The sequence below is a fragment of the Mustela erminea genome, chromosome 1 (genome assembly GCF_009829155.1).
Source record: "Mustela erminea isolate mMusErm1 chromosome 1, mMusErm1.Pri, whole genome shotgun sequence".
Taxonomy (NCBI): Eukaryota; Metazoa; Chordata; class Mammalia; order Carnivora; family Mustelidae; genus Mustela; species Mustela erminea.
Window position 1 is genome coordinate 93,872,106 of NC_045614.1, and position 26,298 is coordinate 93,898,403.

General features: G+C 37.5%; 1 protein-coding gene across 2 annotated transcripts in view; it reads right to left on the minus strand.

Moving 5' to 3' along the window:
• STAG1 (stromal antigen 1) overlaps window positions 1-26,298 on the minus strand; it is a 434,712-nt gene that overhangs the window by 114,018 nt on the left and 294,396 nt on the right. For both annotated transcript variants that reach the window (XM_032333876.1, XM_032333865.1), the window contains 3 exons: window positions 17,341-17,464; window positions 2,009-2,107; window positions 1,424-1,503 (listed from right to left, as the gene is read on the minus strand). In XM_032333876.1, the coding sequence (XP_032189767.1) occupies window positions 1,424-1,503; window positions 2,009-2,107; window positions 17,341-17,464 (303 nt within the window). The remainder of the gene's footprint in view (window positions 1-1,423; window positions 1,504-2,008; window positions 2,108-17,340; window positions 17,465-26,298) is intronic.

The window sequence follows — 26,298 nt, forward strand, 5'->3', positions numbered from 1 at the left end:
CACAAAGGCTTGCCCATTTGTTTCCTGAGTTAGCGGTTAAGATAGATCTTTTAGTAACAAATGTAGTCCTAATATTTAAAATCCCAGCCATAGTTTTTGAGGATTAGACAGACATACTTAAAAAAAAAGTTCATACAGAAGAAAAGTAATCCAAAAGTAGCTAGTGGATTTTAAAAAGAAAGGCAAAGAAGGAATCAACCAAAAAGAGGAGGGCTTATTTATGTCATATACTGTATTATAAAGCTATAATGATAAAGAGTAGGTACTAGATCAGAAAGAGGTGAAAAAAAAAAAAGATCAAAACAACAGCCTGAAATAGATGGTTATTTCGAATGTGATAGATACAGTGTAACAAACTAGGATGAGGATTTTTTTTTTTTTTTTTTTAAAGATTTTATTTATTAATTTGACAGAGAGAAATCACAAGTAGACGGAGAGGCAGCCAGAGAGAGAGAGAGAGGGAAGCAGGCTCTCTGCTGAGCAGAGAGCCCGATGCGGGACTCGATCCCAGGACTCTGAGATCATGACCTGAGCCGAAGGCAGCGGCTTAACCCACTGAGCCACCCAGGCGCCCACAAACTAGGATGAGGATTTGTAATGACATTGCTAAGACCTACATTCTCTCACATTCATTCTTCCCAGATTTTAGTCAAAGCTCTATAGATAATTACTGCTATTTAAATTTTTCTATTATTTGAATGACACAATTTAAATGCCTTATTTCCTTTCTCATAGGTCTATACCATTCCAAAGGAGCCTATTTGAAAAACCTATCCCTTTTGAGGCCTTCTCTCTCTCTCCCTCTTTTTTTCTTTTTTTAAAGAGTTTATTTATTTATTTGACAGACAGAAATCATAAGTAGGCACAGAGATAGGCAGAGAGAGGGGGAAGCAGGCTCCCTACCGAGCAGAGAGCCCGATGCGGGGCTTGATCCCAGGACCCTGAGATCATGACCTGAGCCGAAGGCAGAAGCTTAAGCCACTGAGCCACCCAGGCACCTCTCTCTCCCTCTTTTTAAACAGAAAGGTATGTTACTTTGCTGGTATTTTTTCTGAACTGCGTAAGAGAACTTTTACATGGAACAGTCAAAATAAAAAACAGAAAAAAAGAAAAATAGTAAACATTTTGTTTCAAACCTAACCTTAAAGTGTAAAAGTAGAACCTAAAGTGTTAAGACATACATTAGTGTTATATATGTGAAGTACATCAATAATACAAGAAAAAGACATTAAAATACCAAGAGTAAATTATTGAAAAAAAATTTTTCTTTCAAGTAGGCTCGCTCCCAGCATGGAGCCCAGTGCAGGGCTTGAAATCATGACACTGAGATCAAGACCTGAGCTGACATCAAGAGTTTGACACCTAATTGACTGAGCCACCCAGGTGCTCCCAATATTAAATTACTAACAAATATTATACTTACTGAAGTATCAGAGTAACCAGTCGAATAGCTTCAACAGCAACATCATATTCCTTATCAAGTGTCATTGATACAATGCGATCCTGAAAAAGAAATTAAAAATCAAACCAAACATGAGCAGAAAATAAGATGGGACAGACCTAAGGCAGTATCTTTGGGAAGTACATGCAAGACTAATGGTACATTAAATGGAAAGCTTTACTCTTAAACCCTTATTACCACTGTCATACAAAGGAGGTATTAGTATAAATGTTCATAATCTAAAATAATTCTCATCATCTAGCACTCCCTAACACTAAGACAAATAAACCTTAATGTGCAAAATATTATAACTATAAAAAGAATTATAAAGAAAATGTTCTTTTAAGCAGGAGAGCCTTCTATTGAAGGCAATAAATAAGAACTCATGTTGGCAATAACTTTTGTAAAGGAGAAATTCATTCACCTATTTAAGACAGGTTTATTTAAAGAACATGTAGTAAAGAATACGTACTAAACACTTGTTATGGTAATGTTTTTTACTAAACTATCTTTAACTAGCATTTTAAAAATAAAAAACAAAATAAACTAAGCATTCTTGATGCTTACCTTGAATCGGTTAGTGAATAACTCCAATTTGGGGAATAATTCTCTATTGGTATATAGACTCTGCAGAGCTTTCAAACATTTCAGTCTGACTTCTCCTTGCTTCAGGAATACAAATAAAAACACAACAGAAGTAGTCAATTCCATGCCAAAGAAGTTGAAAAGATTTAAGCACATGTGAAGACTAATTATCAGCTTATCCATTTAATTTACATCATACTGTAATTCAACCAATGGTAGAACTTAGCAATTGTGCAGTCTGTGTTGTACTTCTATTTAATTAAAAATGCACTGAAAACCCCTTGAGAGTAAGCTACAACTTTTTCAAATATTTATTAACTCTGACTCAATATAGAGTATTTCCTATGTTGTACTGTCACATTCTGAGAAAAATTTTAACCTATGATTTTAATTTCAGAAGGCTATGCTGATTTGCCCTTATATAACTACTAAAATCCTGTAGAAAAAACTAATTTCATATTATAGGATCATCATTTATTCATTTAACAAATATTTTCTGGGTTCTTTTTACAACCTAGAAAGAGGAGAGTTAAGAAAACAGGTAAATATTCTTATATTTAGAACAGAGGCAAACGGATAGAGTGACATAATGAGGCTACTATTTATTAGTGGATTATCTTTAATAAAGTCATTAACTTGGAGTAGAAAATGTTGGTGAAGATCATGAGAAATCACGATTATTAGAAATTTAGCCAATTCGCTCAACATATTCAAAGGACACTGGCATTTCTATAAAAAAAAAAAAAAAAAAAAAAAAAAAAGAATGTGCTATAACAGAAGTCGAAGTCCTAGAAGCAAACAAAACTAGATTTTATTTCCAATAACACAGCTTATTAGCAACAAGAAAGATGACAAGTATATTAATCACTCTGATACTCAGTTTCTCATTTATAAAATGATGGTAACCAATTTCATAAGCAAGGATTAATGCAGATGTATGCTCGTCAGGGATTATTATTACTATTATTATTTTTTAAAGATTTTATTTATTTTTGAAAGAGAGAGAGAGAGAGAGAAAGAGAAGACAGAGCACACAAGCAGTGGGAGTGGCAGGCAGAGGGAGAAGCAGGTTTCCTGCTGAGCAAAAACCCAGATGTGGGACTCCATTCCAGTACCCTGGGATCATTACCTGAGCTGAAAGCAGACACTTAATTGACTGACCTACCCAGGCATATCTATTATTTTATTTTATTTTTTTAGAGAGGAAGGAAGAGGCAGAGGGAGAGAAACTTAAGCAGGCTCCATACCCAGCATGGAGCCTGGGGGAGGGGGAGGAGGAGCTCAATCTTATGACCTGAGCCAAAATCAAAGTCAGACACTTGAGTGACTAAGCCACCCAGATCCCCTGCTGGTCAAAGTTTAACAGTAAGTTCTGAGGGGTGGGGCCCTAAATTGTTTCATTTGCATATTTCTGTGATGTAAACACTCCATCCCCAATTTCCAGCTACCAATGAAATGTTACTGAACTCGTATTTGCAAAGGGATGTGCATAATAACTCTCTTGCAACCTGATCAAGTGTTCTCTAGTGCACTACTGAATGAGATGATGTTTGTTGGTAAAGTCACTAGGACATAGGAGGTACCTGGGATACTTGTAGTAGATGCTCTTAATAACCAAACTGGATTCCCATATTCTATTAAACGAGGCTAATCCTCCCGCTTACTCCTGTGTTGACTTGCTAATGGTTCATATCCGCACTTTTCTCTGGAGATCTGCTCAGGGTTGAAAAGAATCACCTGGCAGAGATTCCTGGGAGGTTATGCTCCACACTGCCCTGTCTACACCCTTTCCCTCCCTCCAGGATGAGGCTCATAGTCAGTGGAGAATGATAGAGGATAAAATAGCCTAACCTCCTTGTTTCAGGGCAGGATAACCTTTAAGATAACCTTTTAATATAAAATTAGTAATTAAATATATGCTACAGAGTGCTGCAGGAATAGGACAGCAAGAACCAGGAAAATATGCTGGTGGTTGCTGAAGGTGTGGTTAGAGAAAATAAGATATAGGACAGTTCTTGGATACAGGGCACTCTCCTTTGAAATAGGACGTAAGGCTCTATAAGGGCCTTTGGAATGGCCTAACGTCTTACTGGGTAGCTCTAGAAGAAGCAATGATGCATATTAAATAACACAGAGATAACAAAAATCATTGTGGCAGACTGTGAAGGAAGGAATTTAAAGACACAGGAAAGCATGCCAGAAAGGATCTATTATTAAACTCAGAAGACCTACCAGTTGAATATGTTCCTCACAAGGGCTCTGAGAATACTCTGTTTAAAGGAAACTACTAGTGATACAGGCATAGTCCTTCCTGAGAAGATTCACAGTAAGTGTGTTCTATAGTTTAAGGCTGACAGAAGACACTCAAAAAACTTATCTTTTTTTTTTTTTTTTAAATTTAGCTTCTGATAGCAATGGAGATATGAGCACAGAGTAGCATAGACAAGGTAGAATTCTCATAACTAGTAGATGCTGACTGGGGGTGGGGAGGCATAATAACTTTAATGGACAGCAAAGTCAGAGGGCAGTCCACAGAGATCTATGGAAATGGCTCACAGGACATGGTATTCCAGGAGGCAAAATAGGGGGGAAGCCAACAAAAGTATTATGTGATACATATACTTACAAAAAATCAACAATGGGTCAGCAAAAGACTAAGGACAGCTGTCCCAACATAAAATCACAACCCTAGATCTAAGATAGCATGTAAACAGTTTCCTCACTTCTCTCTAATTACAGATTTGAAAATAAGGCCATCAAAGATGAAATAAGTCCATCTACCTAAGTTCATACACCCAATTATAAGTAGAGAAGAGACATTAACTGAATTTTATCTCTACTTTGTCCAGTGATGCCTCCTGGTCAACTACCTCTCTTCCTCTTCTTTATCTGTAACATGCCCTGCCTACACTACAGGAACTTAACAAATAAGATGGTACCCATGACAGTACTTCAGAAAACTGTGTAATAACTGATATGAAAACTCCAGTTGCCTTTTAGGTAACTGCTCTATTCTGGGGCTCAACTATATTCTGCAAGTTATTTCTATTATACCATCTAAAAGCTTTGTTGTTTTTCCATTACACAAAATCCGACTGAAATGTGAATACTACTTAACATAGTGCCTAACACATACCTGCTCCTCAATAACTAATTTTTTAATGATTTTTACTAATTATTTTGGGTCCCTTGGCTAATAGTGCCCCAATGACAATAATTAAAACAACAGCTTTGGGTAGTTTTGAGGAGGATATAGTTACTTATGATAGGTAAGTCCACATGGGCTTCTAGATGGGGTTCTTTGGACCATTTTGGATGCTAATGATTGTGGTTCCCACCAATGAGTACATAAATAGGTATTAACATTTTGGCTGTGTGTGCTACTGAACACCATCACCACCTCAAGGGGTGGGCACCACAATAAGGGCAGACTCAAGCATTATGGACAAGGTATATTCCTTACCAACACCATGCCTAAAGCATGGCACACTGTTCAACAAAAATACTGAAAAGGACATTATTCTGTTAATTCAACACTTAAGATAAGTAGAGGTGCTATTAACCACCCTGTTAAAATTTAATAGCCCAGTCTGGCCAGTCAAGAAGGCCTCTGGACCTCAGAGGCTGACAGATTATCACAGGTTAAACATGGACGTTCCTGCTTGGGACCCTGACATTATCACATTACTTCATGGTGGCAATCCATATGGAAAACTTGTACACTGTTTCTGCTCTGGCTAATGACTTTTACTTGGTTCCTTTGCAGGAGGAGGATTAGGACCAATTTGCATTCATACAAAACAGTCTGCAATATGCCATTATTGAATGGGTTGATGAAAAATATATGGCTATAGTGCTGTACTTGGTCACTGATAGAATGATTAGTGCCAATTTGAATATAAAACTAGACAAAGTCTTGAGCCTGGCAAAGCAGGTCCAATTGCTAGGGGACACTTGAGTAGGAAACCAAAGTATCCCAGAAACAATGAAATAATACAGGCCCTAGCAGCACCCACTAATAAAAAGGAAGCCCAACTGCTAGAGGGCCTCTTTGGGTAGTTTTTTTTTTTTTTTTAAAGATTTTATTTATTTATTTGACAGACAGAGATCACATGTAGGCAGAGAGGCAGGCAGAGAGAAAGGAGGAAGCAGGCTCCCCAATGAGCAGAGAGCCCGATGCGGGGCTCGATCCCAGGACCCTGAGATCATGACCTGAGCCGAAGGCAGAGGCTTTAACCCACTGAGCCACCCAGGCACCCCCTCTTTGGGTAGTTTAAATAGCATGTGTCCCATCAGGGTGCTTTCTTGGCTCCCTTCATTGAGATGACCCGCAGAGTAGTCAATTTTAAATGAAGTCTTGCAGCAGCAGGCCTTAGAGGCTGTTCAACAAGCCATGGGCCAGGCACAGCTTTTGGAACCTTTGAAACTTGTTAGTCTGATGGAACTGCAGGTTTCCACAACCCCTCTTCATACTGATTGGTGTGTGGCAGCAGGAAATTGTCACTGGGTTGTACTGTCCTCATGGACTCTGAATCTGAAACCTCTAGAAGCTACCACCCCCTGCAAAGATTTATTTATTTGGGGGGAGCAGAGGGAGAGAATCTCCAAGCAGACTCCCCACTGAGCACAGAGCCCAGAGCCCAACGTGGGGCTTGATCCCACAACCCATGAGGTGGAGACCTGAGCTGAAACCAAGAGTCAGATGCTTAATCGACTGAGTTACCCAGGAGCCCCGCAATATACCTCTTTTGAATGACATTTCTTTGCCTGCTCTTGGGCACCAATAAAGATGGGGCATGGTACATCTAGAATGCCACATATGACACTGCAACCTGAACTACCCATTTTCACTTGGGTGATGACTAAGCCTACCAATAAAATTAAAAAGGCTCAACAAAGTTCAACCATAAAAATGGAAATGGTACTTCCAAGATCAGGCCTGGCTAACATCCCAAAGGACTAGCAGGCTCCAAAAGCAAATAGCCAGCTTATCAGAAAGGCATAAACAACTCACAGAGAATGCTTTGGCCCCTCCTAAGGCTACCTGGGGCACAAGATTAAAAAATGCGCAATAAACCATGGTTTACTGACCACTCTATGAAACTAAAGCAGATAGGGTCTGCAGAGTTGCAGATGCCATTTGGCCAATGGATGGACATCTTTTGACTGAGACAAGATATGGACATTCTACCCAACGGGCCAAGAACTGTGCTATGGTGATGGCCATGCAGGTCACCCCTACCACCATTCCCTGTTCCATTTTCACCAACTCATGGGCTGTTACCAATGGTCAGGAGAATGGCAACTAAAGGCCTGGACTATTAAGGGATGTCCTGTGTGTGGAAAATAACTAAGGCAGCAGCTTGCTGTCTGGGATGAAAACATGTATGTCACTCATGTGGATACTCATGGGAAAAGACCTTTTAAAATAAAAACATAAATAGCACTCTTGTGGCAATCCAGCTTGTGCCAAGCAGGCTGCAACAATCTCCCAGTGGGTACATTTGTGAACTAGACATGGGAGTCTTTTCTGATACAAAAAATGTGATAAAGCTCCCCCTACACCCAAAAAATGTGATAAAGCCCAACAGATGACCCTGGAAGACACCAAGACTAATGATGCAGTGCAATCTTGTGATTCTTCTCAATATATTCATATCATCTAGGAGGAGAACTGGAACATATTAATCAAGGACTGGGACCAACCTCGGTCTGGGAGATTGATCACAATGTACCCCCAGACCACAGCCATGCACACAGATGATGCCTCATGGCCATTCTCAGGCTACAGTATTACTATTCCAATCTGACATTTGAATGCTGGCTGAAATTCTCACAGCTGTCCTTGAATAAAACTTATGTCATATTTTTGGACACCCTGTAAGATTTCACTCTGACCAAGGAATATCCTTCATTACCCAATTGAGACCACAAACGGGCATAATCCCATGGAAATGTACTTTCCAATGCACACTATCACCAGCATGCCAATAAAGCCACTAAATGAATAAATGATTGATTTACACACCAACTAAAGAAAGAATACCAAGACAGCCTACTAGTGGGTTGGTACCCTCATCTGACTGTATGGCTGTATGGCTACTAAATAATGCACTGTAGTGCAAGGGAAACACGGCCCTACAATGCATACTGGAAATACTGAACTTGGATGGGGTGAGGGTGGAGTAGGTAGATATGTGTTTAGACTGTGCCTACAAAATCCCAATTTCAGTATACCAAATCTTTCCTTTTGTCATTTGGGAATGTATGTCTTTGGGGGTAGTTTACAGTTCTGCTGTCATAGCACACCAGACATGGCCTCCTGATTCTAATCTGGATGTGATGCTTCCTCCCTTGGCACCTCCCTTCTATGGGAAACCACAAGTGTGGGAGACAAAACTAAGAAGTATCATGGTGCTAGGGTCCTTCTAGTAGTGTTGGGAACATTTGACCCTTCAAATCAGGTGGGTGACATTACTGGACAAGTCAAGATTATGCAGCACATGGCCTCCCTTTTGGGATTGGCCAACTGAGGAGAACAAGTCTGGGTCAAGCAATACACTGGGTGCTCAATAAGGCAGTAAGTACCATTAGGATTGGGACAGATAGCATGGGTTGTAATACCCAGGCAACTAACACCCCAAATAGCAGACTAGGACCTTTCAGGCCTCAGAAGGCTCATGTAGTGAAAGACAGGTAGGAATAATATTCTTTCTTCTCATTTCTACAGTATCTTCTTCTACAGAATGCCTGGTATAACTTTGATAAAAATCAGTACATCCATAGTGAATGAAGGCAAACTTAACCAAAGCTGGATTTGTCATTCTGAATAAAGTTCCTCTTATCCTACACTCCCACTGTAATGGACATGGTCAATACACAAGAACTCAGATGTTCCTCAAGCCATCAATGGGTCAGATCACCAGGTGAGTCCTTCAATACAGATCCAGATGCAGGCATACTCGAGTCCCTTGCTTTAATATTATCTATGATGTGACAGAAAAAGACCCCTGTGCCAGAATGGTTATTACTGATCTATACTGACATTCTGGAATTGGAAGTCCAATACGTAACTTTTCTCTCTCTGCAATCACAAAGCAAAAGCAGGCTGGGACTGTATATCACTGAACTAGTATTATGAGAACTAGTATTATGAGAACAAATCCCTGGCAGATGTCACCTGCATCCCTCTGGGTTATATGTTTCTCTGTGGACTCTAATGGACAACAAAATGTATGCCTCCAAGGGAAAGATTTTATTGCCACATCATCCATGTCAAGAACTGCACAGAGGGGTGGAAAGGATCCACTTTGCCAACACACTACAGAGTGGTACACAGTTCTCTCCCAGGAAGACAAATTAACCACTGGTTTCATTCAATTATCCAAATTCAAATATGGGTATAGGTGTATGGACCCTAGAAAAAATGGTATTATGTCCTTAACCATGGTAGAAGTAGTTAATGCTACTGTCTAAGCCATACAAGATCAACAAGACTCAGTGAACTCACCAGCCTACATGGTGATAGACAGCCCTCAATCATATGGGAGCAGAAGAGGGTGGTGTTTGTGTGACTGCCAGCACTTTCTGCTGTGTATATGTCAACAATTCAGGTAAGTTAAAATATGAGCTGGTAAATATCCACACACAGGTGGGATGGTTATTAGCAGTACATTCACAATCCCCTCAGACTCAGTTTTTAACCTTTTTAGTTGGCTTATTCCAGACATCTGAGGTTCCTACTTGAAGATAATTCTCAAAAGAAGCCTAAACATCCTCCTGGGTCTGGCTCTCTTAATCATCCTGGTGAAGTGCCATCTGAATGACAGGGAAGCTTTATGAGAAATCCACATCCATATAGGTTGTTCAAGGACCCTACTGGACCCAATTCTTGCTCCAAGTTTGGGGTGGGCAATGGTCCTACAGGATTTGATATGCTTTATCTGCCACTTCAGGGGCCAAGCAGGGGTGAGGTATGGACTGTTGGGAAAGGCAGTCCTCTATATACAGTCTTTTTGACTTCTACCTGGCTGCTAAGAATGGGCTATGGGACTGGGACATTTCAATATCAAGAAATGAGCCTTTGCAATCATGGCTAGGGTAACAACCTTGTGTGGGAATATGTTTCCTATTTCAGACTCAGTGTGGGTTCTCTTGTCCTGCTCACATATTTTAAGTCATATGGCACCTGACCAAAATCACTACTAAATCTGTCTCCTGAGGGGAGGGGACAAGGTCCTTAGCTCTGTAGCATAAGAGAGGTGCATGCAGGGAAAGTGTCCTGTGTTGACTGCTGTCCCTGGGGGACCAATGCCCACTAGTGAAACCAGTCTTGCTCTGCCCCCTCGTATATGAGTACTGTGTTATCCAGTGCTTGACTGTGTTGTGTTTTCCTCGGTGAAACTGATATCAAGATTGAGTGGGCACAAATGTTAGAACTTCTACCTCTGATGATAGGCATCAGGTATCATTTGCTTGGCAAATACAGAGCTAAAAAGCTTTTGGGGAAACTAGAAAGAAACAGGATATGGGATAAGTCAACATAGAAGATGAAATGGGGTGGACTAACAGAAAATAGACCCCACCCAAGCTCTAAGAGATTTTGATATGAGGAATCAAGCAAATATAAGAAAGTAGAAGGACTGGGGATGCCTGGGTGGCTCAGTCCATTAAGTGTCCAACTCGTGATTTCGCCTCAGGTCATGATCTCAGGGCTCTAAGACTGAGCCCTGTGTCGGGCTCCATGCTGGGTGTGGAGCCTGCTTTAGAGTCTCTTTCTTCCTCTGCCCCCTCACAAATAAATGAAAATTTTAAAAAGTAGAACTATACACCTAAGCCAAGTGAAAAGTGAAAGCAATACAGAGCAATAGCAGCAAACTATAAAGGAAAGAGAAAGGTAATCTAGTGTCATGAGTATAAATAATAAAAAAAACTAAGATATTTAGTCTAGAACACAGAGATTACTATAGTTGTGTTTAAATTAGACCTATTCTGTGACACCAACAATGAAAGAACCAAAAACCAATGGGTAGAGAATTTAGAAATAAGATTTGGTCAACAGAAAGACAAACTGAATTTCTAAAAAATAACTCCTTTAGTTGTTAGAAGTTGCTATCTTTCTACTGACTAAAACATATAAAAATTTAAATAAACTGGCAGTATCAAAAAATGTCTTACTGAGAAGGGTAGACTGATATTCTAAAACCAAGACACATGAGTATCAAATCCTTGCTGTACACCTTAAACTACTATAATGTTATGTCAATTATATCTCCATAAAACTGAAAAAATGCAATTTACAATTGCAATGTAAACTTTAGAAAAAAGATAGGAATTTTATCAGCTCATTTGAAAACACAGGACAGTCTGAAGGCACAGGCGATGGTCTATAGAATAAGCAGTTTCAAACTGATGATTAAAAAAAGAAAAAGCAAATGACTACACTCCTCAGGGGGAAAAAATAGTATAAGATTACAGTGATATTAGAATGACAAAAAGAAAAGCTGAGAAGGGATTAATACTTATAGCTTTTCTAAATTAAGTAATGGGAGATTGTAAAAGAGGTTTATAAAAACATATTACTGTAATCAGTATCCTTATATCATTTTATCAATAATAAATAAAACCTCCCTCCTTCTTCCTTTATCTAGACAGAAACCTTTTACAGAGTTTAATGATTTATCTTAAAATAATGTTGGTTTCTTTCTTGGTAAGCCACCAAAAAAAAATAAATGTGTTTTTCTCAGAGGAAGCAGTGGGTAGGGTAGTGCTGGGGAATAAAATGCAGAACTTTAGATGTATTCCTATTAAAAAGTTTGTCTTGTTGATTTAGCCATGTGTGTACACCTGTAAGGACATGCTGTGTAATTCTTTCTCTCAAAATGTATAAAATTTAATTGTATAAACCTGAGATGAGGCTTAGCTGTGCAAGTCCTGAATTCCACATGAGGATTAGAAAAAGAAAACCTAGGATTATGTTTGGGGTTTATTAGTGTAGAGAAAAGAATTTTGAAATGCTAGGGAAGATAAATATTCAGGAAAAAATTCACTATGTACCTACTGAGTATTCCTCCAAATTAAGTATGGGATTAAGAGCCCCTTTTAATCATTAATTAAAAATAAGTAAGAAGTAAAAAGAATCCAAGAATGACACAGAATAGAAATCTACATAGACAATCTATAGAAACAAGGACTTCACAGGCAACATGATATCCATAAAGACTTATCTTTAAATAATCACTCTCAATGTGAATGGCCTAAATGCTCCCATAAACAGCACAGGGCTGCAGAATGGATAAAACAACAGGACCCATTCATATGCTGTCTACAAGAGACACATTTTGAACCTAAAGATATACCCAGACTGAAAGTGAAGGGATGAAGAACCATCTTTCAGGCCAACGGGCCTCAAAAGAAAGATGGAGTGGTGATTCTCATACCAGATAAATTAGATTTTAAGCTAAACACTTAAGTCAGAGATACAGAAGGACACTACATCATTCTTAAAGGGTCTATCCACCATGAAGATCTAACAATTGTAAATATTTATGCTCCCAATATGGGAGCAGCCAACTACACAAGCCACCTGTTAATCAAAATAAAGAGTCATACTGATATGAATACGTTAATTGTAGGGGATCTTAACATGCTACTCTCAGCAACAGACAGATCTTCTAAGCAGAAAATCAACAAAGAAACCAGAGCTTTGAATGATACATTGGACCAGACAACAGAATACTCATTCTTCTCAACTGCACATGGAACTTTCTCCAGAATAGACCACATACTGGGTCACAAATCAGGGTTCAACCGATAACAAAAGACCGAGACTATTCTCAGCATATTCTCAGACCACAATGCTTTGAAACTGGAACTCAATCGCAAGAAAGTTTGGAAGGAATTCAAACACTTGGAAGCTAAAGATCATTCTGCTCAAGAATGTTTGGATCAACCAGGAAATCGAGAAGAACTTAATTCATGGAAACGAATGAAAATGAAGACACTTCGGTCCAAAACCTATGGGATACAGCAAAAGCGATCCTAAGGGGAAAACAGATAGTCATCCAAGCGTAACGCAAAAAAACTGAAAAATCCTGAATACACCAAATCTCCTTACACCTTAAGGAACTGGGAAATCAACAACAGATTAAGCCAACCCCATGCACAAGAAGGGAATAATTAAAATTAGGGCAGAGATCAATGAATTAGAAACTAGAGCTACAGTAGAATACATAAATGAAACCAGAAGCTGGTTCTTTAAAAGAATTCATAAGATCAATAAACCACTGGCCAAACTAATACAAAAGAGAGAGGACCCAAATTAATAAAATCATGAATGAAAGGGGAGGGATCACGACTGATACCAAGGAAATAGAAACAATCATCAGAAATTATTATGAACAACTATAAGCCAATATGCTAAGCAACTGAGAAGAAATTAATGCATTCCTGGAAACATGTAAACTTCCAAGACTGAAACAGGAAGAAACTGACAACATGAGTAGACTATCTAGTAATAGGATTGAAGCAGTGATCAAAAACCTCCCAAAAAATAAGACCTCAAGACCTGATGGATTCCCTAGGGAATTCTACCAAACATTCAAAGAAGAAATAATATCTATTCTGAAGCGGTTTCAAAAAATAGAAACAGAAGGAAAACTTGCGCAGACTCTTTTTATGAAGCCAGTATTACCCTGATCCCTAACCTGATGAATATGGATGCCAAGATTCTCAACAAGATCCTAGCTAACAGGATCCAACAGTACATTAAAAAGATTATCCCCCATTACCAGGTGGGATTTATCTGGGGGATGCAAGGGTGGTTCAACATTCAGAAACCAATCAGTGTGACAGAACAAATCAATAAGAGAAGAGAGAAGACCACATAGTCCTCTCAACTGATTCAGAAAAAGCATTTGACAAGATAGAGCATCTGTTCCTGATTAAAACTCTTCAAAGCACATGGATAGAGGGAATATTCCTCAACTTCATAAATCTATTTATGAAAAACCCACAGTGAGTATCATTCTCAATGGGGAAAAGCTGAGAGCTTTCCCACTGAGATCAGGAACAAGACAAGGATGCCCACTCTCACCACTGTTGTTCAATATAGTACTAGAAGTCCTAGCAACAGCAATTCCAATTGGCAAAGAAGAACTCAAACCCTCTCTCTTCACAGATGACGTGATACTTAAAATGGAAAACCCAAAAGACTCCACCCCAAACTACTAGAACTCATACAGCAATTGAGTAATGTGGCAGGATACAAAACCAATGCACAGAAATCAGTTGCTTTCTTATACACTAACAATGAAAATATAGGAAGGGAAATTAGAGAATCGATTCCATTTACTATACCATCAAGAACCATAAGATACCTGGGAATAATCCTAACCAAAGAGGTAAAGGATCTGTACTCAAAAAACTACAGAACACTCATGAAAGAAATTGAAGAAGACAGAAAAAGATGGAAAAGCAGTCCATGCTCATGGATTGGAAGAATAAACGTTGTTAAAATGTCTATACTGGCTAGAGCAATCTATACTTTCAATGCCATCCTGATCAAAATTCCACCGGCATTTTTCAAAATGCTGGAACAAACAATCCTAAAATTTGTATGGAACCAGAAAAGACCTCAAATCACTAAGGAAATGTTGAAAAAGAAAAACAAAACTGGGGGCATCACATTGCCTGATTTCAAGCTTTATTACAAAGGTATGATAACCAAGAGAGCATGGTACTGGCACAGAAACACACACATAGACCAGTGGAACAGAACAGAGTCCAGATATGGACCCTCAACTCTATGGTCAAATAATCTTTGACAAAGCAGGAAAAACTACCCAGTGTTGAAAAAAGACGGTCTCTTCAATAAATGGTGCTGGGAAAATTGGACAGCAATGTATAGAAGAACAGTCGGTCAGCAGAGTCAATTTGTTAAAAAAAATTCATAAAGATAAACTCGAAATGGATAAAGGACCTCAATGTGAGGCAGGAATCTATCAAAATCCTAGAGGAGAACATAGCCAGTAATTTTTGACATCAGACATAGCAACTTCTTTTAAGACATGTCTCCAAAGGCAAAGGAAACAGAAGTGAAAATGAACTTTTGGGACTTCATCAAGATCAAAAGTTTCTGCACAGCAAAGGAAACAGTCAAAGAGGCAACCCAGGGAATGGGAGAAGATATATGCAAATGACACTACAGATAAAGGGTTGATATCCAAAATCTATATAAAGAACTTCACAAACTTAACCCCCCCAAAACAGATAATCATGTCAAAAAATGGGCAGAAGACATGAACAGACACTTCTCAAAAGAAGACAAACAAATGGCTAACAGACACATGAAAAAATGTTCATCATCATTAGCCATCAGGGAAATTCAAATCAAAACCTCACTGGGATACCACCTTACACCAGTTAGAATGGCCAAAATTATCAGGACAGGAAACAACAAGTGTTGGAGAAGGTGTGGAGAAATGGGAACCCTCTTACACTGTTGGTGGGAATGCAAGTTGGTGCAGCCACTTTGGAGAACAGTGTGGAGATTCCTTAAGAAATTAAAAATAGAGCTTCCCTATGACCCTGCAATTGCATTACTGGGTATTTAACCCAAAGATACAGATATAGTGAAAAGAACAGCCATTTGTACCCCAATGTTCATAGCAGCAACGGCCACAATTGCCAAACTGTAGAAAGAGCCAAGATGCCCTTCAACAGAGGAATGGATAAAGAAGATCTGGTCCACATACACAATGGAATATTACACCTCCATCAGAGGATGAATACCCAACTTTTGTGTCAACATGGATGGGACTGGAGGAGATTATGCTGAGTAAAATAAGAAAAGAAAGTACATTATGATATGGTTTCACTTACTTGTGGAGCCCAAGGAATAACATGGACGACATTAGGAGAAGGAAAGGAAAAGTGAATTGGGGTAAATCAGAGGGGGAGATGAAGCACGAGACTATGGACTCTAAAAAATAATCTGAGGGTTTTTGAAGGCGGGGGCTGGGGTAATGGGTTATCCTGGTGGTGTGTATCAAGGAGGACACATATTGCATTGAGCACTGGGTGTGGTGCATAAACAATGAATCTTGGAACACTGAAAAAATAAAAAATAATTGTGAAGCTAAACAGCCAACTTGTGATGATCTCCCTATACTCTGAACTCTTACAGCAAAAATGGCCTGTAAAATGCCCAAGGGCTGTTTTATTATAATATATGTAACTTTGTGGTTTTCAAAATGTTTTTGATAATACTTAGCATGCTGCTATTTATTTTAGAAAGATTTGTTTATTAATCTTAGGGAGAGAGGGCGTGCTTGTGAGGTGGGCTGGTAGAAGGGGCAGAGGTCAGGGGAGAGAGAGAATCTCAAGCAGAGTCCCTGCCTAGCACTGAGACTGACAGGGGTTTCCTTCTCACAACCCTGAGATCATGACCGCAGCCGAAATCAAGAGTCAGATACTCAATCGACTGAGCCACTCAGGTGTCCCATCATGGGGCTATTTAAAAAGTAAATGCCCTACAGCCTGTTAACAGTGATATATACAAAATAAGTCTTAGAATACTACCAAAATTGACTTAAAAGTCTAACGATGTAAGTGCATTAAAAATTGTCTTCTAATAGCTATGATACTTCTAACAATTCAAATAATAGATGATAACAGTTTAAAATGAACTGTAGTATTTCTGTATTTGTGAATATCTGGCAATTCAAGTAACAGAATGTCAGGTCATTCAATATAAAAATTCCAATGATTTGTCACTCCTACCCTTGGTTATTTTGAGGATTACTTATTCAGGATTTGATAATGTGGGATTCCTTTTAAAATCAGAACCTTTTCTAAAGGCATAGAAATAAAAAGATTTTTAGATCAAATATTTTAAAGTCAAATAAATCTATTCAACTCTGATAAAATACTCTACTGTGGTATGGCCTTAATAAACTCAAAAGAAAAGTTTTATTTTTACATATTAAGAGAAACAAAGAATTCCTTTTGATTCCAAACTAGAAACTGTAATTGTAATTAGTTTCTTAGGATGCTATATTCTCTTAAAACTTTAGATGTACCAGGTTGTCAACCTGGTTTAAGACAGTATTACAACTAAGTGACAGAGTTTTCATGTGGGCCAATGTCTCAAGTTTTGTCATGGCCATCAAATGAATAGTTACTCAAGTGTATCATCTTAAATTTCCATTATTATTATAACTCCTAAAAAACCAAGCACTGCCATCTTAATTCCTAGCATTCTAGTACCTTATACAAGCATATCTCTTATGAAAACCTGGAAGAGAGTAACTTACCCTATCATGAAGAGTCCAGCCAACATATTTTAGGTAACTGTCATTTAGGAAGGCATCACTATACATCTTCATCCATACTCCAATTTCCTCAATACAAATGGCTCTAATCTCAGCAATAGCATCACTAGAGGAGAAAACAAAACAAAACAAAACAAACCTCAGATTAACATTCCAAACTAGAATGTACTTCATACTAATTTTCAGCAAGTAATAAATATTATATCCAATATACTCTCAAAAGTCCTACATTTTGAGTATCTTCTAATTTTTTTAGATGTTTTCTTTTTTCTTTAAGATTTTACTTATTTAACATCCAGATGGCCAACAGACACATGAAAAAGTGCTCCATATCACTCGGCATCAGGGAAATACAAATCAAAACCACAATGAGGTATCACCTCACACCAGTCAGAATGGCTAAAATCAACAAGTCAGGAAATGACAGATGCTGGCGAGGATGCGGAGAAAGGGGAACCCTCCTACACTGTTGGTGGGAATGCAAGCTGGTGCAGCCACTCTGGAAAACAGCATGGAGGTTCCTCAAAATGTTGAAAATAGAACTGCCCTATGACCCAGCAATTGCACTACTGGGTATTTACCCTAAAGATACAAATGTAGTGATCCAAAGGGGCACGTGCACCCAAATGTTTATAGCAGCAATGTCCACAATAGCCAAACTATGGAAAGAACCTAGATGTCCATCAACAGATGAATGGATCAAGAAGATGTGGTATATATACACAATGGAATACTATGCAGCCATCAAAAGAAATGAAATCTTGCCATTTGCGACAACATGGATGGAACTAGAGCGTATCATGCTTAGCGAAATAAGTCAAGCAGAGAAAGACAACTATCATATGATCTCCCTGATATGAGGAAGTGGTGATGCAACATGGGGGCTTAAGTGGGTAGGAGAAGAATCAATGAAACAAGATGAGATTGGGAGGGAGACAAACCATAAGTGACTCTTAATCTCACAAAACAAACTGAGGGTTGCTGGGGGGAGGGGGTTTGGGAGAAGGGGGTGGGATTATGGACATTGGGGAGGGTATGTGCTTTGGTGAGTGCTGTGAAGTGTGTAAACCTGGTGATTCACAGACCTGTACCCCTGGGGATAAAAATAAAAAATTAAAAATTAAAAAAAAAAGATTTTACTTATTTATTTGAGACAGAGAAAGCACAAGCAAGGAAGAGGGGCAGAGAACAGGGAGCAGCAGACTCCCTGCTGAGCAGGGAGCCGGATGCAGGGCTTGATCCCAGGATGCTGGGATCATGACCTGAGCCGAAGGCAGACGCTTAACCGACTGAGCCACCCAGATGCCCCTAGATGTTTTCTATAAAATAAAAATTATCAGTATCAAACTGAAAAACAATTCTGGATATAATCTTTTACTTTATTTTCACTGGAGTAGGAAATGGTAGTTGGAGCTTTCTGAAAGCCTCCCAACTATTACGGAGTCAACAAACATGTTAAATCTGAGGAAACCAGCATACCACCATACCACAGAATAACACAGAACTTAAAACTTGTTTCTCTAATTGTCAATTTAAGTTAGTACACATCTACTGAATTAAGAGAAAATATGACCAGAACACAAATTAATATTTACAAGGGAAAATGACAGAAGCCTATATTTGAAAACATACAATAGTTACAAAACGAAAACCTCAAAGCAATTACACTAAATAATTCACATTTGGTCACAATGGGAAAAATCTTGGTGACTATACTGTGAAATGTACCAAAGGTTAGGTTTTTGGCACCATGCCCAGATGGCTTTTCGTCTCACTGTAAGCATCTAATGTAACCCTCCTTGGATGGTTTTTCTTACTCTAAAATCTGTGAAACACGAACAAATACAATTTTATTATTTTTACCTGATCTTTCAACTGGTTATTTAACTTTTAAAAATTCGTATTAAACATGGTAAGTTAAATCTTAACTTCCTTTTTGTAGATAGATCTTCAAGGTTTCTGATTTACCATACATAAACGATTTAAAAATTTTAGGTAATTCTTAATTCTCCAATTTATATAAGGCAATCATCTGTCAATTAAATTGTTAATCTGGCAATAACTTAGCTAGAATTTTAATGTTAATCAAGGAGCTTTTCTTAGTTTCTCTTTTGGGACAAAATAGGTAAGGTGCTAGCATTCTGGTATTTAATCCTCTAATATTTCTAATAATAAAATCTCAGTTTCTTCTAAGTCCCTGTCATTGCTCAAGTATAAAAATGTAAGGAATCTTCTCTTCAAAGTCATATTACTAAATCACAATTTTTAGATTTCCTACATTTTTTAATACCCCCCATTTTTTTTTTAAGAGCATGGAGCCTGATGAACGGCTCAATCTCATGACCCTGAGATCATGACCTAAGCTGAAATCAAGAGTCAGAAGCTTTTTTTTTTTTTTTTTTTTTTTTTTTTAAATTTATTTGACAGAGAGAGTGAGAGAGCACAGCAGGGGGAGCAGCAGAGGAAGAGGGAGAAGCAGGGAGCCTGATGCGGAAGTCCTTCACAGGACCCTGAGATCATAACCTGAGCTGAAGGAAGAAACTTAACCCAAGAGTTAGAGGCTTAAACTGATTGAACCACATAGGCGCCCCAATACCTTCTTCTTATGATGGAGAGATTCTACAGCATTGAGGCTAATGGCTCTGGAGCAAAACATACTAAGTTCAAATCCTAGTTCAACTAATTACAAGCTGTGTAGCTTTAGGCAAGTTACTTCCCTTTCTTAGATTTTGTTAATAATAATATACGGAATAATATATGGAATAAAACCGTACCTGGCCTAGTGCTCACAGAGATGAAATCACGTAATAAAGGTAAAATAGTCAGAACTATGCCTAGCACCTACTAAATCTTCCATAAGTGTTTACAATCATAATCTCTTAAGTGTCATCAATCTAAACATTTACAGATAATGCAGCAGAAAAAACTGCTTTACTACAACTGTGAAAGAATGTTCCTAGATGATTATAACATTGAATATACAGAAGACAATATAATGAATATATTATGTGTATCCACTATTCAGTTAAGAAATAAAATATTGTAGTTGAAACTTCCTGTATACCTCTTACTGACATATCTCCCTCCCAAAGAGCATAGGACTATTCTTGGTTCAATGGCTACCACAGTCTTCTGTACCTTTATGCTTGAACTTCTTATGTTCAATTATACATATTTTAAAGCTTTACATAAATAATGTCTTGTAGATATCCTCTCCAACTTGTTTTCACAAACATGTTTTGTAATTCACACAGACTGGCTCCAGAGCCATTAATTAATTAATTAATTTTAACTGATGTTCAGTTTTCCTATCTGCATACAGAGAAATTATAAACCATTTATATATTCTCTCACTGGCAGACATTTAAGTTATTTCCATATTTTCCCTTTTATTAACTGACTGGGTGGCTCAGTCAGTTAAGTCTGCCTTCAGCTCAGGTCCCAGAGTCCTGGGATTAATCCCAGAATTGGGCTCCTTGCTTAGTGGCAAGCCTGCTCCTCTCTCTGTCTGCTGCTCTCCCTGCTTGTGCACGCACACTCACTCTCTGGCAAATAGATAAAATCTTTAAAATAAAAATGAAAACAAACAAACAAAAAAGAAAAAACAACAAACCTACAGAGCTACTAACTATGGTAACTGCATATAAAGACAGTTGATCATACTACTCATTACCACTGGCATTACCATTACAAATACATTACTGGAATTGAGATTATTGAGTGTCTAATTCCTAAGGCTAGAGAATATAAAGGCTTAGCTTTTAGTAGAGAAATACTGTTCAAAATCTTTTATTTTATAATCACCTCTATGTCTAAGCCTAATTTCTAACGACTTTTAATATTGTTTACTAGACTTTTAAAGGCTCTTCTCTTAGAACACAGATCCTCTGTATGCACTGCCAACATTCTGATACAACTTGTATTTTTTGGAATCATATTCTTTGTTTCAGATGCTAGTCTGACCCCTCCCATGTTAACTTTAAAATTTTTAGTATTCCTTCTAGACTTACAATTTGACTGAATGTGGTCAGATAACACGTTCTGCTACTATTAAAAATCCCTAAGTAATCTCTCTCCTGTTTAGGTTCTAAAACTCCAACCCACTTTGCTTTTGATACAGTCCTGCGAGATTAATCATTCTCTACAGGTAATTATATTATGTAATCAAAGATAATACATAAAAGTAGAACTCCTTTGTGGTAGCTTTAAAATATGTCCATGTACTCTTTGTTAATAGTTTTTATGGAGACAAAGTCTTATTTTTTAAAAATGTGGGTGTACTTAGTAATTTGTTTCTAACAAACATGATGCATTAGAAATGATGGATTTTTGACTCTTGAGGTTAGGTCAAATAAGAGACTGTGACTTGTGCTTTGTTCTCTCTCTTGAATCACTCTCTCAAAGCCATGTCCTGAGGACATTCTAGCTGCCCTATAGAGAACTCCACATCGTGAGTAGCTGGGTTCTTCTACCAACAGCCATGTGAGTAAGGCATCTTACAAGCAAGTACTCCAACCCTAGTCAAACTTTTAAAGGCCTGTAGTCTGGACCAAAGTCTTGACTGCAATCCAATGGGATAACTTATGCTAAAAACAACTAGGTAGGCTGTTCCTAAATTCCCAACCCACAGAAATTATGAGGTGGTAACTATTCGGTGTTTTGTTTTGCCAAATTTTGTAATAATTTGTTACATAGCAAAAGATATTATTACTTTCTACTATTATTAAAGACCCATACCAATAACTAAACTTCTAGTGTGGTCTATGAATGAGTTCTTCCTTAGTCCAAAGAGCTCAAGTGCATCAGTATCTATATATCTGTGGTCATCTCTATGCTTATACTGCCTTCATTTTGCTCTAAATACAAACAATGATTATTCTTTCAAGCTCCTGTGGTGTTAGTTCTGTCATATCCTTTTATTACCAGATACAGCTTTTCTGCCCTCTATGAAGTAACATTCTATTTCAATAGATGAAGTATAAAATAAAAATGCAGAATGTTCTGAAATATTCCTCTAAACCTTGATTTTCATATAAAATTTCTTTTTAACACCTTAATCTCTATTTCCACCAGCCTCAGTCCATTTAGAAAAGTAATGTTTAACCTGCAGATATCTGGGAGTTTCCAAAGTAAAGATTAAAATAGGGGGAAAAAAGTACAACAGGGGAAGGTATAAAGGCAATCATAAGATGAACTAATTTTCCTAATTCTAGTGTATGGGCCTTGAAATGAATAACTAAAATTGAACTCAGGATACACTACTTTTGAACTCAAAAAGAAAAAGAAAACCTAGAAAAATAGTAATTCTGTGCTAATTCATCCTTTGTTGTTAACTCTTTTATAGCATAAAAAATGATTATGTTCGGGCACCTGGGTGGCTCAGTGGGTTAAGCCGCTGCCTTCGGCTCAGGTCATGATCTCAGGGTCCTGGGATCGAGTCCCGCATCGGGCTCTCTGCTCGGCAGGGAGCCTGCTTCCCTCTCTCTCTCTCTGCCTACTTGTGATCTCTGTCTGTCAAATAAATAAATAAAATCTTAAAAAAAAATGATTATGTTCATTCTATGAAAAACTTACCTAATTTACTGATCCTCAGAGTTAGTGTGCCTTTTTGGGAGATGTGACCCTTTAATTTAATATCTGGACTTTAAATTTTCATTTTGGATTACTTTCCTGGCAGATGGAATTCAAATTATTTTCTGCTTACAACAAAATGAAATTTAACTCTAGTGAATTTTAGTGAAATGCTTCTTGTACTACTCTTACAGATGCTTTCTCAGTAAGAAGTAGACTAAATTAAAACGACTGCAATATAAATTCTGGAGAATAACTCTTGGCTAATATGAGCATTTTAACACTTAAAATTATCTCTCATGTACAAAGAATCTCACGAGAGCTCTAGAGTGAGAAACAATTACAAGTGCCAAGAAGGCTGCTATCTAAATTTTAGCACAAAATGAATTCATGTCTCAACCAATTCTCTGTCACTAATATTTGGCTAAAAAAATTATATTTTCCAAAACAGAACTATACAGAATAAAAAAACAATAGCCCAAGAGAGAAAAGAACAGCTGAAGAACTACTGAAAAGATATACTGTATCCTTTATTAGGCTGAAAACAAGAACTTAAGAATCAAGACCTTAACTTACAGAAAGATGATTAAAATAATTATCACCTTTAGCAAACATTAAACATTAGTAAAGGACAATACAGGGAACAAAGAAGCACATAAACTGATGGGAGGGACAAGTCAAAGAAGGCTTCTATGAGGCAACAATGTTTAAAAGACCTGAAAAGCTGAAACTTTCCTGTTTGCTAGTTGAATCTGTATCTTTTACTTAATTATTTCAGGATGATCAGAGTTACTTAAAATGCACTAGAAATGTAATAGCTTTATAATAAAAAGTTGGAAATGTTTTCCATCTCAATTTTGCTACATTACCTATTAGTGAAAATAGTGACAAAATACACAGAAAGGCACTGCATCACTGAGTCTCATATAGAGCAGGTGACATGGCTGTCTGCTACCCTGCATAACTCCTTAAAATTTTACTATTAACAGAAGTTTAGGCATAAGATTAAAAGTTGAATGTCAAGAATACATTACATCTTAAAGAACAGTATCTTTACCTTATATCACATTTTAACTATCAATCTGACATATAGGTTAGGTCAAAAATTAAATATTGGGAAGACAACTACATTTAAAAAATGGCCATTTGCTCAGAATAAATCATACCACAGTATTGTGTAAGAATTGCTCTGAAGATATTATTCTAAAATGTTTCATCATAGTATAAAATGAAAGACCACTAGAAAACAACAGACATCCACTTTTCACTTTTTCAAAATTGTTGAAATCTTTCCTAAGTTACCTCTTTTTCTATTATTCATTCTTATGGCCTAATAACTTTTTAGCTCTTCACCATCACTGAAATAACAGGCACTCTTTCATTATTGGTAGCTTTAAGACTGTCTCATAATCTTTGGTGTTATGTACTCTGATTATGGTATGTCTAGACATGAAATATTTTTCTTACCCTCAACACTTGTTAAGTCTTTCCAATCTGACAATTCTAATTAAAACAAATCTAATTCTAATTCTAATTCTAAAATTTTATAAAATTTCAGTTGTCTCAATAATACTATTTTCCAATACTTCTCTTTTCTTTTGAAATCCTATGTGAAGGACTTTTGGAGCCTCTCAAACAATCCCCTATGTATTAGAAACATTTTTACATATCTCCTTTGCCTGGCTTAATTCCTCAAAATTATATTCTAATTCACTAAATGTTCCTTCAACAGCCTAAGAGTGTATCTTGTTCACTAAATATTTACCTATGTATTTATCATGAATATGTTTTTTATAACCAATATTTTAAATTCTATTTTTATATCCACTTGTTCTTACTATATGCCATTTACTTGTTAGAGGAACTGGGTCAATTACAGTCTGTATGATTTACCACATTCTGGACTAAAACAATACCATGAAGATTGAGTCAAATAAAAGGCTCTTCTATTTTTCATATTTCCTATAAATGAGTAGTTACATCTAGCAGTGTATAAATATTCAGTATTTATTTTATATTAAGGTGGCAGGTAAAACTCGGAGTGTTAAAGTGCCATCACTGCACAACATCTCCTACTTCTAGTATGTATATGCAGTAACATCGTCCCTTAATCAGTATATTAAGTAATACTTCCGGAAAAATCAACGATTGGTTTCTCTACTGATAACTCTGGAAGGCAGGTCTCATTCTCAACTGTTTGCAATCCTGTTATGAGCAGTTGAAATTTTAATGTATCAAAAGTAAGCTGTGACAGATCCAACACTAGATTATTTAAGGCCTCATTTAAAAAAAGCAGTAAGTAATGGAAAATTTAAAAATTGTCGTTTCTATGAGGATAACAGGTTGATACTCTGGCAAGACTCAATAAGGGTGAATCTCTAAAACAAAACCCACATTATTTTAGAGCTGAAAGACCAAAGTAAAATAGTAATAATACGTATTCTGCACGCAAGACTGCATGGCTGAGTCATGATGGACAGAATTTATGTTTCCACTTTAAAAACCGCATAAAACATAAAATAATGGTGTTTAGATGGCAGAGAAGGAAAGTAATTTTTGAGAGGTAATAAGGTAATTCTTTTATTAAAGATTTTATTCATTTATTTGTTAGAGATCACAAGTAGGCAGAGAGGCAGGTGTGGGGAAGCAGGCTCCCCGCTGGGCAGAAAGCCCGATGTAGGGCTCAATCCCAGGACCCTGAGATCATGATCCCAGCCGAAGGCAGAGGCTTAACCCACAGAGCCACCCTTGCACCCCTAATAAGGTAATTCTTAAGACAAACAAAGGTTATACCTCTGAGCACTTAGGTGGCTCAGTTAGTGTCTGATTGTGGCTCACCTTCCTATGATAGAGCCCTGTGTTAGGCTCCCTCCCTGCTCAGTGGGAGGCTGCTTCTCCCTCTTCATACTCTACTGTGGTCTTGTTGAAATAAATTAAAAATAAATAAAATCTTAAAAAAAAAAAAAAAAAAGACAAAGAAGGTAATTCTTAAGACTGCACCAGATTGGTGCCTGCCAGGCAGCAATACTGGCACAGGAACCTAGGCAGAGCCTTTGTATATAATCTTATATATAAAATTTCTTTCTAGTTAGAAACAAGGAAACCACAGTGAATGAATCAATTCCTTTAAAAGTCCTAAAAAAACAAAAAATGTCAACCTAAAATTCCATACCAAGAGAAAACATCTTTCAGAAATGAAGATGAGAGGGGGCGCCTGGGTGGCTCGGTGGGTTAAAGCCTCTGCCTTCAGCTCAGGTCATGATTCCCAGGATCCTGGAATCGAGCCCCACATCAGGCTCTCTGCTCTGAGGAGAGCCTGTTTCCTCCTCTCTCTCCCTGCCTGCCTCTCTGCCTACTTATGATCTCTTT